A 16,473-nucleotide genomic window follows, 5' to 3' on the forward strand; every position below is an offset into this window, starting at 1 on the left:
TTTTTTTCTATCATTTCCTACATTATATTTATGTTGTGTATGAAATTTTTTTATTTTTTATTTGATTTTATTCATACGAATTTTATTTACTTTTAATTGTATTTTTTTGTTCATATGATATATGTTGTTGATTTTATGAAATTTTTATTATTTCTTATCTGTATGATTTTTTTCTATTTTTTGATGTACTCTATTTTTGTTTTGTATTAATTTTTTATTTTTTATTATGACTTTATAAAATTTGTAATTATAATTATTATATACTACGTTTATTATCAAAATTTTGTACAATATAAATTATCTATGATCATATAAAAAAGGACAAAATAAATAAAAAATTAATTATAAGTAACAATAAAGCCATAAATAATGAAAATTTATAGTCCAAAATAATACTAAATTAAAGAGTACTAATAGTACTAGAAAAATTATAGAATATTTTCTTTTTGTTTGATATTATAAAATTTAGAGTACTCTCTTTCATTTTTTTTATTGTATTTATTTTATTTATATGATGAATATTTTTTATATTATTTTTGTTAGTATTCTGATTTTGCATACATATAAAAAAATTATTTAAATTGATGTCTCTTTTAGTAATTTTTTATTTAAAAGTGATTTTGAGTAGTATAATCCAAACAATATTTGTTTTACTATAATCAATTTTGATATAAAGATTGCCAAACATAAATCACGTTAACCCAAACTTACTTTTCATCAAAATCAATTTTACAAAATCAATTTTATGCAAACTCCCGTTTGCAAACTGCAATCCAAACACACACTTAATATCTTGTTTTGTAAAATTTTTACATGCACAACACTAACCTCATCTTCAGTCTTTTCCAATCAGGCCAACTAATAACGGATCACATCCAAAACTAAACTACTTAAAAACCAACAATAAGATGAATATGTAGATTTGTCCAACTCCGATAACAAATATCTAGATCTTTTTAAAAGTAATATCTATATAAATGGTGACCAGCCAAAACTAAGAATTCCAAAATATTTTACTTCTCAAAAAGCCAGCCAAAACTAAGAATTCCAAAATATTTTACTCCTCAAAAAGCCATAAGTATTGCCTCACAGCATCTCTGCAATACCCTGCAATAATAAGGATAACCTCAGATTTGTTGAATCACTGACAATTTAAAAAACAAGATGACTGCAACGTATGCATTTTCAAAAGCCTCATAAAATTAAAGGAATTAGCACAATATACAATAGATTCCTCATATGCTGTCAACCTATAAGTTGAATTGTTGTGCGAATGACCTTCTTAACTCTTCAATACTGAAAAAAAAAAGTTAAAATAAGTAAAAAAAAAAGGAAAAAAAGAATACAAATTAAACAACAAAATAATAAATTACTAACAATGAAGATGAAGATTTTGAAGATGAAGATTTTGTTACAAATCGAAAAACATCAGTCGCGGTGCGTATGCTTGGTAGGAAAACATCATAATGCACCAGAAACAGCTTATGAATCTCAAAAGGACAGTTGACCTGTAAAAAATCATAAAAATAAATATATTAAAAAAATCAATCATACAACATATGAACAAAAATATCAGCCACCCATATAAACTAGGAAAGTTTTCACATGTGTCAGCCGCTTTATTGGCATAGCAATGTGCCAGGTACGGTTCGGTAACCCATAAGAATTTTGTCGTGTTATTAGGTGTGTAATGTCGTTAATGTCCATGAAATGACTGTAAAAAGACGATAAAAGGCAGTTCATGTGGTGCGACTTTACAACTGTTGTAATAAATCGGCTGGGAGCTGATGACCTATTGGAATACACGTTTGAAAACATAATGGATAAGTAATGAAAATTGGATAAAATTTTGCAATTTGATTTGGCTGAAATTATTGGGCATAAATATAGTAAAAACACTTAACCAAAATAAAAGGGCTGTAAAGAATTTATTAATTAAAAGAAATAAATGATATTGTTGTAATATTATAAAATTGAATAATTTTTATTGGAATAATCATTAGATTAAATTTATTATTGTTAATTATATAAAAAACACAAATAAACCAATGGAGGATAGTTATTACATGAATAAGCCAAATTGAAGATTGATTCACGAATGAGTCAAAGCATACTTATATATGTAATTCGAACCTATTTGGTTCGAACTCCAATTGCACATAAATCGAACCTATTTGGTTCGAACTAGACACACATAATTCGAACCTAATTGGTTCGAATTACACACGAATTGGGCTATCACATAATTCGAACCTAATTGGTTCGAATTACTAAGGAATAAGTGTGAATATGTTGATTGTAATTGAAATGAAACAAATTTAAAATGTTGTAACATATACAGAAAAATTATTTATTATATAAAGTTTATAAAAAATATCTTTAAAATTAATTCTAAATTTTTTTAAATTATAATTAATGTACTCTTTTAATTTCTAAGATTACTTATATTTTACTTATTATTTATTGTAAAAAAATAAGTTTTTTTTTGATATATTAGTATCTGCTTGGGTTTAATTGTATGCCTCGTTAAAAAATGCTTCTAAAATCAAATCCTTTTTATTTTTTTTAATAATTTGATTACAAATTTTTTAAGAAAAAAATATACTTTATATCTTTAATTGTCTTAGTTTTTTAGTCTTAAATTTCATTTCGTTTTAATTTACTTTTATATTTTATTTTGTGTTAATTTTATCCTTACTTCAATTTAATTAAAGAACATTAAATCCTAATAAAATAAAATTAAAATTAAATAAAGTTAAATAAAATAAAATATAAGAATAAAATTAAAATAATCTTCAAATTGCATATATAAAGTATATTTTTAATTTAATTCCAATATTTAACTATATAATCTCTAGAAACAGCGATGAGCTAAAGAAATATACACGTAAAAGATAAAAATAAAATTTTTGATTGACATTAAAAAATGTTTGTAATAAATTATATATTCATTGAAATGGAACAAATTTAAAATGGTGTAATATATACGAAAAAATTATTTATTATATAAAGTTTATAAAAAATATCATTAAGACCAATTATAAACTTCTCTAAATTATAGTTAGTGTACTCTTCTGATTTCTAATATAACTTGTACGTTACTTATCACTTATTGTAATAAAAAATTAGGCTTTTTTTTTTAAATATATTAGTCTCTGTTTAGTTTTAATTTTCTGCGTTGTTAAACAATATTTCTAAAATCAAATCCTTTTTAACTTTTTTTTAATAATTGGTTTACAAATTTTGTAAGAGAAAAATATACTTTATATCTTTAATTGTCTTAATTTTTTAATGTTAAATTTCATTTCGTTTAGATTTACTTTCAACATTTTATTTTGTGTTAATTTTATCCTTATTTCAATTTAATTAAAGAAAATTAAATTATAATAAAATAAAATTAAAATTAAATAAAGTTAAATAAAATAAAATTTAAGAATAAAATTAAATAATCCTCAAGTTGCATATATAAAGTGTATTTTTAATTTAATTCCAATTTTCAGTTATACAATATTTTAAATTACAACATTTTAAATTTGTTTCATTTCAATTACAATCCCATGCACGTAACATATTCACACTTATTCCTTAGTAATTCGAATCAATTAGGTTCGAATTATGTGATAGCCCAATTCGTGTGTAATTCGAACCAATTAGGTTCGAATTATGTATGTCTAGTTCGAACCAAATAGGTTCGATTTATATGCAATTGGAGTTCGAACCAAATAGGTTCGAATTACATATAAATATGCTTTGGCTCATTCGTGAATCAATCTTCAATTTGGCTTATTCATGTAATAAGTATCCTCCATTGGTTTATTTGTGTTTTTTACCCTTTATTTTGCATTTAAATAAAATAAAATATGTGACAAAAATATAGTTATTATATATTTGTGTATATTACATACAAAAATATTTTATAAAGATAAATAATCAGCTACTATATATATTTATATATAAATATATATTATTTTACTTAATTTTTTAATAAAATTATTATCACCTGAATAATTATATTTAGTATAGAAAAAGAATCAAATTTGTTATAACTAGATAATTAAATTTTTTCATAAATATTAAATATGTATTTTTATATAGCTAGTGACTGATTTTTGTATTTATGTAATATAATTAAAAATGATTTGACATACTTTTTTTATATATCAAAATTAATATTAATATACAAGTTTATAACTTACATGAATTTAAGCCAAATATAAATTAAGCACATGGTAGATGAAAAGACAAAAACATTTAGAAGTAGTAGCCGCTTAGATAGGTAGTTAAAGTGAAAAAGAGGCGAAGCTACTGGACTCATTTTAATCACCATATAAATACCACATAATTTCTTTAACCACTAAAAAATAATTTCCTTTTATCTACTATTGCATTATAATGCATGTTAATTAAAATAGAGATTTTTTTATTTAAAAAAATTATTTGTCAATTTAATTTAATTCAAAATACAAAAATTTACTAATTCATATATTTAGTATATTTTTTCAGTCAATAAATGCAAAAATAATTTTTAAAAGGTAACGCAAACATAATCAACAAAAACAAGATAAAATTATTTTTCTATTTTTCCATTTCCTGTCAGCAAAAATTAAACAAATCATTTTTTTTCAAGTTTTTGTTATTCTTGGCAGCGAACATGTGTGTGAGAGAGAATGAATATATATATATATATATATATATGAAATTGATATTTGAAATGATGAAATTATTGAACATGTAAAGGTCTTGGTTTTGTGATAATTGATCCTTGTCATAGATTTAGGGATGAGCACGGATATTGGGTACCCAATTATTCGTACGAACCCGAACCAAAACAATTAAATTAGTTTTAGAACCAACGAGTAATTGGTCCGGATAACGGCTCTGGGGTGCGGAATCTGAACCAACCCACAGATCCGACCATATATTAATTAAATAAAAAATAAAAATTATATATATATATATATATATATCTTTTAATGATTTTGAGTTTCTCTTTATTGCATTTTTATATTTAGCTTTTAATGTGTTTGGTGTTTAACATGTTTGAATTTTAATATCTTTAGTGTTTAATATATTTGGATTTTAATGTGTTTAGTTTTTAATATATTTGGTGTTTAACATGATTTGATTATTTCTATTGATTTTACATGTTTATTGTACTTACAGAATTTTTAAGATAAAAATTTCATTTTTTAATGAATTTTTGTTTCATCGGGTACCTAATTATCTTAACCGAACCAATCCGTTCTTAATCGATTTGGTTTGGTTCAGGTACATACACAAAAATACGTAAATTCGAACCAAATCAAACCAATTACAATTCAATTGGTTCGGCTCTAATTTCACCCTAAATCCGAACCAACTCGACCTGTGTTCACCCATATTTGGAGGAAAGAGACCCAAGTAGAAGAAAAAGTGAAAAACTACGGTCAAACTACAAAGCTTAGGTAGAAGTAGAAATGATGGTGTACCATTAGCCAAGGAGGACCTTCGCAAGCCAAAACCTCTTATCATGGAGGAGGAGCAGCAACAAAGGAAGAAAAATCAAGGCAACTCAGTGAATTAGATCTGGAAACAGATAAAAAGACTGAAACAGTAAAACTAACAGTCAAAGGGAAGCAGAATATAGGTGAAATAAGAAGCGGTTCAGCGTGAAAAAATGAGGCGGCAAGCGACAAAAAAGCAAAAACGACTTGAAGGAGCCACGAAAAACCAGGAACGACCAGGAACGGCCTCCAGCATGGCAGTAACACATGGATGATGGTGGTCGGCAGTGGTGAAACTAGAATTTTAATATGGAAATCTATATGTTCATCAGATGGAAAACTAGCCTAACATTATTTCCGATCAAATTATAAACTTCTATAAATTCAAATAAATTGATTTCACAACAATGTTATACAATTAACATCACATTTATTTGGACTTGAACATTGACTTATGAACAACACAAAACATATTAATTTTGTTTGGTAGACATGTTTTTGCAAGTCTTCATTGATGTAAACAAGAGTTCCAAATTCAATTCATTTTAGCATCGACTTAGCATTCGATTTTACAAATAATTCTTTAGAATAAGTTAAATTTAGAGTGTATGATTTTTACCAAATTCAAAGATTTAAAACAAAAATAGGTTAATGATCAATTAATTCGATTCAGACAAATTATAAACAATGAGTGTTTAAAATGAGTCAAAATAACTTGTACACATTAAATATATCACTTTTTGTAAAATTTGAATTTTAATAAATAAAAATAAAAAATCTTTTATAAAATATTAATGACCTTAATAATAGAACATATTAAAATATAAATAAATAACATAAAATAGTAATAAAAAATAATTGCTTTATTTATATATATTGAAAATGCTCGTATTTATCTTGATTAAACTAAATTTACTTTTTTTTTTACCTGCTCTTATAAACAAATAAAAAATAACATGATTATAAATTCATTATGAAATATATATGTATCTACCGTTATATACATGTAATATTTTAAATTGTATGTAATTATACATGTAATATTTTAAATAAAAATCTATTTTACTAATATTTTTAACAAACATAGTTATTTAACATATTTTTAATAGCTATATAAAATAATCTATCTATCATATATCGTAAATTAAAATATAATTTATTTATTTTATATTTTATTTGTTGCAATAAAAATAACATCTTAATATAAATTTTATTTATTTTTTTGGTCGGAATATAAATTTTATTTGTTGAAATAGTCACATATATTATTGTTGTCACATCTAAATTTAATGGTTCCATCTCACATTCTCGTTGTTATAGTGTTACTCATTCTCCCAATCTTTGCATCGGCTCCCACAAGGCCACAACACTCACAAGGCTTGGTTCCAAACAATAGCTTTACAAAAAGACAAAAAACACATTCAACTGCCCACTATGTAATTCTCACCAACTCTAACTTGGTTCACGTTTTAACCTGTTAGAAGAACAGCCAACACCCTCTATCTCTTTACTCTACTATATAACTCTACCAATCCATCTCCACCTTTATAATTTTTTAATATATATCTCAACGGTTCTGCATTATGGCATAGCAATATATCAGTAAAGTGTCCTGGCACATGTGAAAACTTTCCTATAAACTATATGTTAGAATGCAAAATACAAATTAAAAATGATTTCAATGTACGACTTTTTGGTGAGCATATAGTATCATAAATAAATATTTCCCATTTTAATTACCTGTCCGTTTCAAATCAGCATGGTGGATACAATTCCTATAAAATCTTATTAAATTATGTTTCTGACTATACTTTTGAGGCGTCACCGTACGATCTTGCTGTTCATGGAAATAAACATCAACTAACACCTGATCATTGCAAAGTATATCCCATGTCCAGTACTTGTGGGTGGATCTAACGACTGACGGTGGGGGTACATTACGGTGGTACAACCAATCGATCGCCTCCAAAAATTGTATCCTTCTCCTCGTATCCCAAAAAAGGACTGGATCAAGACTCCACTTGATCCTTAGGTCCGTCACCCTAAATTAAAGTTATTTTAACTTAAGAATACTTCTCATCATTTAAACAAAAACAAAAAACAAAAAATAAAAGGAAAGAAAAATACCACGAATAAGCCTCGAGTTGCTGTAAACACAAATCACGAACTTCCTCGTTAGATGATTCAGATTCAGAAGTCCCTATAAATGGGAATGTGATAACTTTCTTGATGATTTTCCTCAAGTGCTGGGCATCTGCCTCTCGAAAATAAGATTTAGATCCACCTTTCTCCTTCATGTTGGTGAGAATTCCACGTATCACATTTCCATTCTCACATATAATTTTAATGCAACTTTCTGAATCTAAGTTTCCGTGGTACTCTTCCCTTAAATGCATTATCTTTAAACCCTCAAAAACGGGTTTAAAAATCAGGATAAACTCTTTTCTTATGGCAGCCCACCATGTATTCGCGTCTGAATAAGTAGCTGTACCCTTTTTGTGCATTAGCCAAGATGACAAATCATATTCAAAACTGCCGGATACCACTCTTTTCTTTGACAAATGCAAATAATGCATTCGTAAAAAGAGATTACCGTCGTAATAATTGCATAGGACTTGTCTGTTGTACCAATTCGTCAGTTTAGTTAAGTCGTAGTCTCCAGAATATTGCCGAACACTCACACTATGCGAGCAGAGGAGAACGACGAAGCCTATAACACGAGGAAAGAGAAGAAGAAGAAGAAGGAGGAGGTTTAGGTTGCAGTAGAAAGTTTACATTGAGTAAAGAACAGGGTTTAGGCTGCAGCAGATGATTTACGTTGAGCAAAGGTCATAGAAGGTTTACGTTATATGTAATGCGTGAATCACAAACAATTTGGAGATTGGAGGAGGCGTCTATAGCAAAAAAGAATTGGATAACATCCATGTATTTTGTACATGGATGTGGAGCATTATTGATTTAATAATTATCTGCATGGATACATGTTCCTTAAGCATTGACATGTATTCATGGCTAGCCCTTGGTCATCAAACTCCATTCCTCTACCTATGTAACAAGTTAGCCAAAAGAGGCCACATAATCACATTATTTGCGCCCAAAACAGCACAATCCAAGTTAGTCCATTTCAATCTTTATCCAAATCTCATCAAATTCGTCGCCGTCGCGGTTCCCCACGTGGACAACCTTCCACCGAACGCAGAAACCACTTCAGACGTTCCATACCCTCTGCACCCACTCATCATGACAGCAATGGACTTAACCCAAGGCGACATAGAAAGTGTAAGTATAATACCCACATTTAATTGGCTCTAGGATCACTCACTCATATAAATGACGTTATCATATTTTTCATCTCTTAAACTCACTAACACTCATAATAATAAGGAGAGAATTTTTCGAAACAAACACTAAGTATTTTGGTTCATAGAGAGATCGATAACAACATACATATGAAGCTTTTATATAAGCAATGCTTCCTACTAAAATAATAATTTATGAATTACAACTCAATTTTGTAATGATCACTATTTTATGAGTTGGCTTCATGAATCTTCTTTCAGCTTGTATTCATGTAGTTTTCATAATCTTCTAATTTGCTTGACTTCCAATTTCAATTCAATTTGATTTTGAATTTCTTCAATGTTGTAGAATGTTGTAGTTGTACTACTCTCTTGAATGTTCTTCAAAAATTTCAAGCTTCCAACATCTTCTAGTAAATAGATGATTATTGTTTTCAACTCAAACTTTGTTTCTTCAATTCTTTAACCATGTTTCATGAAAATTCTAATCCATGCAAGTTGATAGATAGCACAAGAAGTTTGTAGAATCTTGGTGATGAACCATGAACTTGTAACCACTTTGAATTCAAATTGAATTTTGCCTTTGACTTTTCTAAACTTTTGTTACTTGCATACCACTTGATTTAATTTTCTAACATTGCCTCCCTTAAATCAAGCTGTAGAGTTTATCATTCCAAGCATCCTCTTCAATTTGTAAAATGACTCGGTCTTCAGCGGTTTTGTAAAGATATCTGCAACTTGGTCTTCAGTGGGACAGTACTCAATAAAAACTTCTTTCTCATTTACCAATTCTCTAATTTTATGAACCCGAATATCAATATGCTTTGTTCTTCCATGAAATACTGGATTTTTGCAAAGTGCAATAGCTGACTTGTTATCACAAAATATTGTTGTTGGAGTACTTTGTTTCTCATTCAATTCATCAAGAATTCTTCTTAGCCAAACTACTTGCGTTGCACAATTTGCTGCTGCTATATATTCTGCTTCTGCTGTAGAGAGTGCTACTACTGGTTGCTTCTTTGATGACCATGAAATTGCACCAGAATCAAGACAAAATACAAATCTTGAAGTACTTTTCTTGTTTCTATATCTCCAGCCTAATCACTGTCAGTGTAACCGACAAGATTCACTTCATTAGTATTTTCATAATAAATACCATCATTTAAAGTACCTTTGATATATCGAAGAATCCTTTTTTCCGCTTGCAAATGGTTGGTACAAGGTTCCTCCATGAATCTGCTAAGCAAACTAACCCCAAACACAACATCTGGTCTAGTCGCAGTCAAGTACCTTAGACTTCCAATCAAGCTTTTGTAGTATGTGGGATTTACTGCTCTTCCTTTATCTTCTCTTAGTAACTTGAACTTTTCTTCGACTGGAGTAGGAACTGGCTTTGAATGTTCCATTTGAAATTTCTTCAAAATATCATTTGCATATTTCTTCTGCGAAATGAAAATACCATTATCTCTTTGAACCACTTCAATGCCAAGAAAGTAAGATATCAAGCCCATATCTGTCATTTCAAAGTGCTTTATCATAGCCTCCCTGAATTTTGCAATTATCTTCAAATTGTTCCCAATAAAGATCAAATCATCAACATAAATACACACGATCAAGATATCTCCAGGTTCAACGAACTTGATATAAAGAGTATGCTCAAACGGACATCTTCTGAAACCATTCTCAATGAAATAAGAATCAATCTTCTTGTACTATGCTCTTGGTGCTTGCTTTAACCCGTACAAAGCTTTCTTCAATTTGTAAGCTTTATCTTCTTTTCCAATAACTCCATATCCTACAGGTTGCTCAACATATACTTCTTCTTCTAAAGTGCCATTTAGAAATGCAGACTTAACATCCATTTGGTGTATCTTCCACTTATTTTGAGACGAGAGTGGAATAATCATACGAATAGTGTCTAATCTAGCAACAGGAGCAAATACTTCAAAACAATCGATACCTGGCTTTTGTTTGTATCCCTTAGCAACTAATCTTGCTTTAAAACGATCAACTTCACCACTGGGTTTGTACTTAGTCTTGTAAACCCACTTTACTCCAATCGGCTTCTTATCTGCTGGTAAATCTGTCAGATCCCATGTGTCATTCTTCCCAATGGCATGAATATCCTCATCCATTGCTTTCTTCCAATTGTTATCTTTAGAGGCTTCTTCAAAGTTCAACGGCTCACAATCTAAAAATAGAGCAAAATTTATGATTTCTTCATCGGACAGATCGTTGTCATTGCCTACTTCATAATCTGCTAATCTAGCAGGTAGTCTCTGCTCTCTTTGAGATCTTCTAGATGATTCTGGTTGTTCGGTTGTGTCAGGTTGCCTTTCTTCTACTTTATCACATGTATTTGGAATTATAGTCAGCTACTTTTCTGTCTGTGTTCTAGTCCCACTTGTCTTTCTCGTCAAACGTCACATTTCTGCTGATGATCACTTTCTTTGATTCTGGATTATACAACTTGTATGCTTTTGAGTCTGTGCAATAGCCGATAAAGATACACCTCTCGCCTTTGTCATCTAACTTCTTCCTTAATTGATCTGGTACATGGGCATAAGCTATACACCCAAAGACTCTGAAATGATGGAAGAAAGGTCGCTTTTCACTCCAAGCGTCCTCTGGAGTTTTATCATGAACACTCTTTCTTGGACACCTATTTAAAATATGAACTGCTGTTGCGACTGCTTTTACCCAAAATTCTTTAGTCATTTGTTTTGATTTGAGCATGCATCTGACAATATCCATTATGGTTCTATTCTTTCTTTCAGCAACTCTATTTTGTTGAGGAGTATATCTAGTTGTTAGTTGGTGTTGAATTCTGTGTTGTTTAAAGTAGTCTGAACATGCAAGATATTTTGTTCCTCTGTCTATTTTGAGAATTTTGATTTTATAGCCACTTTGTTTTTCGACAAACACCTTGAATGTCTTAAAGACATCACATGCTTCTGATTTCTGCTTTAGAAAGTATACCCATGTATATCTACTAAGAGCATCAATAAAAGTGATAAAGTACCTGCTACCACCGTTGCTTGAAATTTCTACAGAACAGAGATCTGAATGTACAATTTCAAGTAATCTTCTAGCTCTCTATGACTTTCCTGTATGGAATGGATCTCTGTGCTTCTTTCCCAGTTGACAAATCTCACAAACACAATTGGGAATATGAATTCGTGGTAGACCAAAAATAAGTCCTTTTCTTGACAGGTAGTTTAGGCCAGAAAAATGAAAATGCCCAAACCGCATATGCCACAACCAGTTATCATCAAGTATCACAGAACTCATGCAAGAGGGATTAACATATTGAATTTTTAATGGAAATATTCTGTTTGAAGTCATCTTTGCTTTATCTATGAACCTTCCGTTGTTGTTAAACACAATGCAACATCTACGATAAGTTATCATCTTATATCCCTTTTCAGATAATTGCCCCATACTCAGTAAATTGTAATCAAGCTCAAGAGCATAGAAAACATCAGAAATATAACTCAGAGAACCATCCTTCAATCTATTTGGTATCTGTCATTTTCCTTCAATAGGGATCTTTGTACTATTACTGAACTTTAATAATAGTTTAACTGAATCATCTAATAAAGAAAATAACTCCTTTCTACCAGACATACGATTACTACAAGCATTATCCAAGTACTATATATTTTCATCTCCAGCACATGAATTACTTGTAAAAAATAAAGTTTGAGTACCCGGATTATCATCAGTATTTTGATGCTGATTTTCTGCAACGTGTGCTGGATTGTTATTCACCATTTTGAATCTGCAATCTGCTGCTTTGTGTCCAAACTTTCTACAATGAAAGCAGTTGAAATTGGTTATTTCTTGATTAAAATTGCCTTAACCTCTTCCTTGGTTGATAGGCCTGAAATTCGTTCCACCTCTTCCTTGATTAGGTGGTGTAAAATTATTGTAACTTACTTGGTTGTAATTGCCACGACCTCTACCTCTGAAACTTCCTCTACCTCTACTTTGAAAATTAAAACCACGACCTCGTCCTTCTTGTGTATGACTTGATGTTGCAACATTGTTTAAATTCACTCAGCTTTTCAGGGCTTCCTCGGTTGATTTTTCTGATTTCTCCAGTATTCTACTGATGTTGCTTTCCATGGTTCCTTGCAACTCTGCAATCGTCATGGTATCCATATCGTGGGACTCTAGTATCGTAGTCACCACATGGTCATACTTCATCGGCATGGTGCGAAGAATTTTCTCCATCACTTTGCTATCGGGCATATCTTCTCCATAGACTCTCATTTTATTGACAAGATCAGTAACACGAGTAAAATATTGCTCAACAGTTTCTGAGCTAGACATCTCGTACCTTCCATATTCTCTTCTCAAAGACTGTAACTTTGCTTTCTGAGCTTTATCTACGGCTTTGTATGACAGCTTCAACGTGTTCCATGCTTTCTTTGCACTTTTGGCATTTGCTATTTTGCCAAACACCGTATAATGTACTCCTTGATGAATTTGAGATAGCGCTAATTGATCTCTCCTTTGTTGGGCAGCATCTGCTCCTTCTTCCAAACCCGGTTCAATAAAATTCCGCAGGTTCTGGGCCTTTAAATAGGTAGACATCAAAGTCTGCCAATAACTATAATCAAGTTTCCCATCTAACTTGGGACCGGACCACACAATATTAAAAGTGTTTGCCATATCGACTCTTTGAATAAACAACTATATGAGAACTCTCTCACAACTCACAAACTCTCAAACACCAAGCGCTGGATTAACGAACTCTGATACCAAAATGTAAGTATAATACCCACACTTAATTGGCCCTAGGATCACTCACTCATATAAATGACGCTATCATATTTTTCATCTCTCAAACTCACTAACACTCATAATAATAAGGAGAGAATTTTTTGAAACAAATACTAAGTATTTTGGTTCATCGAGAGATCGATAACAACATACATATGAAGCTTTTATATAGAAAATGCTTCCTACTAAAATAATAATTTATGAATCACAACTCAATTTTGTAATGACCACTATTTTATGAGTTGGCTTCATGAATCTTCTTTCAACTTGTATTCATGTAGTTTCCATAATCTTCTAATTTGCTTGACTTCCAATTTCAATTCAATTTGATTTTGAATTTCTTCAATGTTGTAGAATATTGTAGCTGTACTACTCTCTTGAATGTTCTTCAAAAATCTTCAAGCTTCCAACATCTTCTAGTAAATAGATGATTATTGTTTTCAACTCAAACTTTATTTCTTCAATTCTTTAACCATGTTTCATGAAAATTCTAATCCATGCAAGTTGATAAATAGCACAAGAAGTTTGTAGAATCTTGGTGATGAACCATGAACTTGTAACCACTTTGAATTCAAATTGAATTTTGCCTTTGACTTTTCTAAACTTTTGTTACTTGCATACCACTTGATTTAATTTTCTAACAGAAACTTATCTTTGCCAGCTTAAAGCTGATCTTGTTTTCTATGATTTCACTCATTGGATGCCATCATTGGCAAGGCGTTTAAGACTCAAGGCCATTGACTTTTGTATTGTCAGTTCTGCCATGATAGGGTACAGTGTTGTACCTTCAAGATTCTAAAAAGGGGACGACCAAACAATGAATGATCTCATGAAACCTCCTCTAAGGTACCCTGATTTATCTATCACATTTCACGTCCATGAGGCACGAGCATACGCTAACAAGCGGAAACATGTGTTTGGGAGCAATGTTCTTTTCTATGATCGTATGTTCATTTAATTTCCATGAGTGAAGCCGATGCAATAGCGTTCAGAACTTGCAGGGGAATTGAAGGGCCTCACCTTGATTTTGTAGAAGATCAGTTCAAGAAGCTTGTGCTTCCTACAGGACCAGTGATACTAGAGAAACCAAACTCTACATTGGATGAAAAATGGGCTTCTTGGCTTGGAGAATTCAAACAAGGCTCAGTGGTTTATTGTTGTCTTGGAAGTGAGTGCAGGTTGAGGCCAAACCTGTTTCAAGAATTGTTGTTGGGTCTTGAACTAGTTGGCATGCCTTTTCTTGTAGCTTTGAAACCCCCAATTGGGTTTGATTCAGTTGGAGACGCGCTACCAGAAGGGTTCGAAGAGAGGGTTAAAGGAAGAGGGATTGTGTATGGAGGGTGGATCCAGCATCAATTGATATTGGAACACCTTTCTGTTGGATGCTTCATTACACATTGCGGGTCAGGTTCTTTGTCAGAGGCATTGCTCAATGAGTGCCAGTTGGTGTTGCTTCCAAATATTGGTGACCAGTTTCTGAATGCAAGACTGATGAGTAAGAATTTGCAAGTTGGTGTGGAAGTGGAGAAAGGGGAAGACGATGGATTGTACACTAAGGAAAGTGTGTGCAAAGCAGTTAGTATTGTAATGGATGATGAGAATGAGACAAGCAGAATAGTCAAAAGTAACCATGATAAGATTAAGGAGGTGTTGCTTAATAAAGATTAAGTCTACTTATATTGATGCTTTCTGTAAGAAGCTTCAAGAGATACTTTGAAGGTTTTTTCATCTTTCTTATTTTAATATGTATTTTGAGGTTCTAATGTGTTGTATTGTGAATGTGTGCTATAATGTAGGTGTAATATTGAGAATTTGATGTACACCAGATTAGTATCTGATTATCGTTTGATCTTAAATTTCTTCTAGCTTCTATTACTTTCTCTAATGATAATTACTTGAGTTAAATTACACACTTTTCTTCTTAACTTTTTATCATTACTGATACTCATTTAAGGAAAAATCATAATTAACAGTGAAGCTACTACAAAAGTTGATTCCGGTAGTATGTGCTCATTTTTTTCTTTAGCAAGTCTTGGGTTCAAAATTATACTCTTGAACAAAATTGACTTTTGTAAATGATATCCATATTTTGCAGTGAATCCAATATTTATCCAATATTTTATAGTAAAGTTGAAGCTAGTAAAATATACACCAATTAATTTACAGCTAATACTTAAATCAATATAAAGAACAACGAGAATGGAGGAAATCACAAACAGACTAAGAAGGTGAATGAATTTAATTTTCAACTTGTTGTATGATCCAAGTAATGTTAGAAGCAAGTGAACTCATAGTTTTTATCTTGATTCAGAAAGATGGTACAGAATCGTAGTTTGTAAAATTCTGAGATAGAACATAAACAATACTCATAAATTATAAAGAAATATAAAAAACAATTATAGCTTCATTTGATGCCATTCCACAATCACTCAAACTTATTAAACCACTCTTCTACCTTAGCCCATGACAACAATAAAGACGTCTCACGGCCTACAAATTCAGCCCAACAAAATACACAAATTCAATTGTAATTTTAGTCTTTATCTTTATCTTATCTTTATTGTTGTCATGAGTTAAGGTGGAAGAGTGGTTTAATAAAACTAAAATTTGAAGAATTCAAGGAGATTAGAACAGAGCATAACATAGTAAATTAGAAAAATAACATAGTTGAATGCCTGAATCATATGTTAATATTATGTGCTATAGCAGAGCAGATTCAAAACTTAACAAAGCAGATTAAAAGATAAGAAAGCAAATTCAAAGCAGATTTAAGCATGACAAACAAAGCAGTGAAAGCACAAGCACAAGAGAACAGATAGTAGAGGGAGAAGAGAGGAGACTTAATTATCTTTGTTTAAATGCATGGGGTTAATATGTTTTGTTTTTAACCCTTCATCACTTTG

At 30.5% G+C, this 16,473-nt stretch overlaps 1 protein-coding gene and 1 pseudogene across 2 annotated transcripts; one reads left to right on the plus strand and one right to left on the minus strand.

The window, feature by feature from the left end:
- Positions 1 to 8,456: 8,456 nt before the first annotated feature.
- Positions 8,457 to 15,440, plus strand: LOC112721037 (UDP-glycosyltransferase 79B30-like; annotated as a pseudogene).
- LOC140176318 (uncharacterized) lies at positions 11,137 to 14,594 on the minus strand. 2 transcript variants are annotated; one of them, XM_072206501.1, is made up of 3 exons: positions 12,722 to 14,594; positions 11,805 to 12,593; positions 11,137 to 11,444 (listed from the first exon to the last, which is right to left on the minus strand). In XM_072206501.1, the coding sequence occupies exon 1, from the start codon at positions 13,457 to 13,459 to the stop codon at positions 12,842 to 12,844; it is 618 nt and encodes a 205-aa protein (XP_072062602.1). In that variant the 5' UTR covers positions 13,460 to 14,594; the 3' UTR covers positions 11,137 to 11,444; positions 11,805 to 12,593; positions 12,722 to 12,841. The 2 variants fall into 2 exon arrangements, with proteins under 2 accessions (XP_072062602.1, XP_072062601.1); XM_072206500.1 differs by having other exon boundaries at positions 11,137 to 12,593.
- Positions 15,441 to 16,473: the final 1,033 nt, after the last annotated feature.

The sequence above is a fragment of the Arachis hypogaea genome, chromosome 11 (assembly GCF_003086295.3).
Source record: "Arachis hypogaea cultivar Tifrunner chromosome 11, arahy.Tifrunner.gnm2.J5K5, whole genome shotgun sequence".
Taxonomy (NCBI): Eukaryota; Viridiplantae; Streptophyta; class Magnoliopsida; order Fabales; family Fabaceae; genus Arachis; species Arachis hypogaea.

Coding starts and splice junctions, on each gene's coding strand:
- LOC140176318 (XM_072206501.1), bottom strand. CDS start 13,459: ATGGCAAACACTTTTAATATTGTGTGGTCCGGTCCCAAGTTAGATGGG.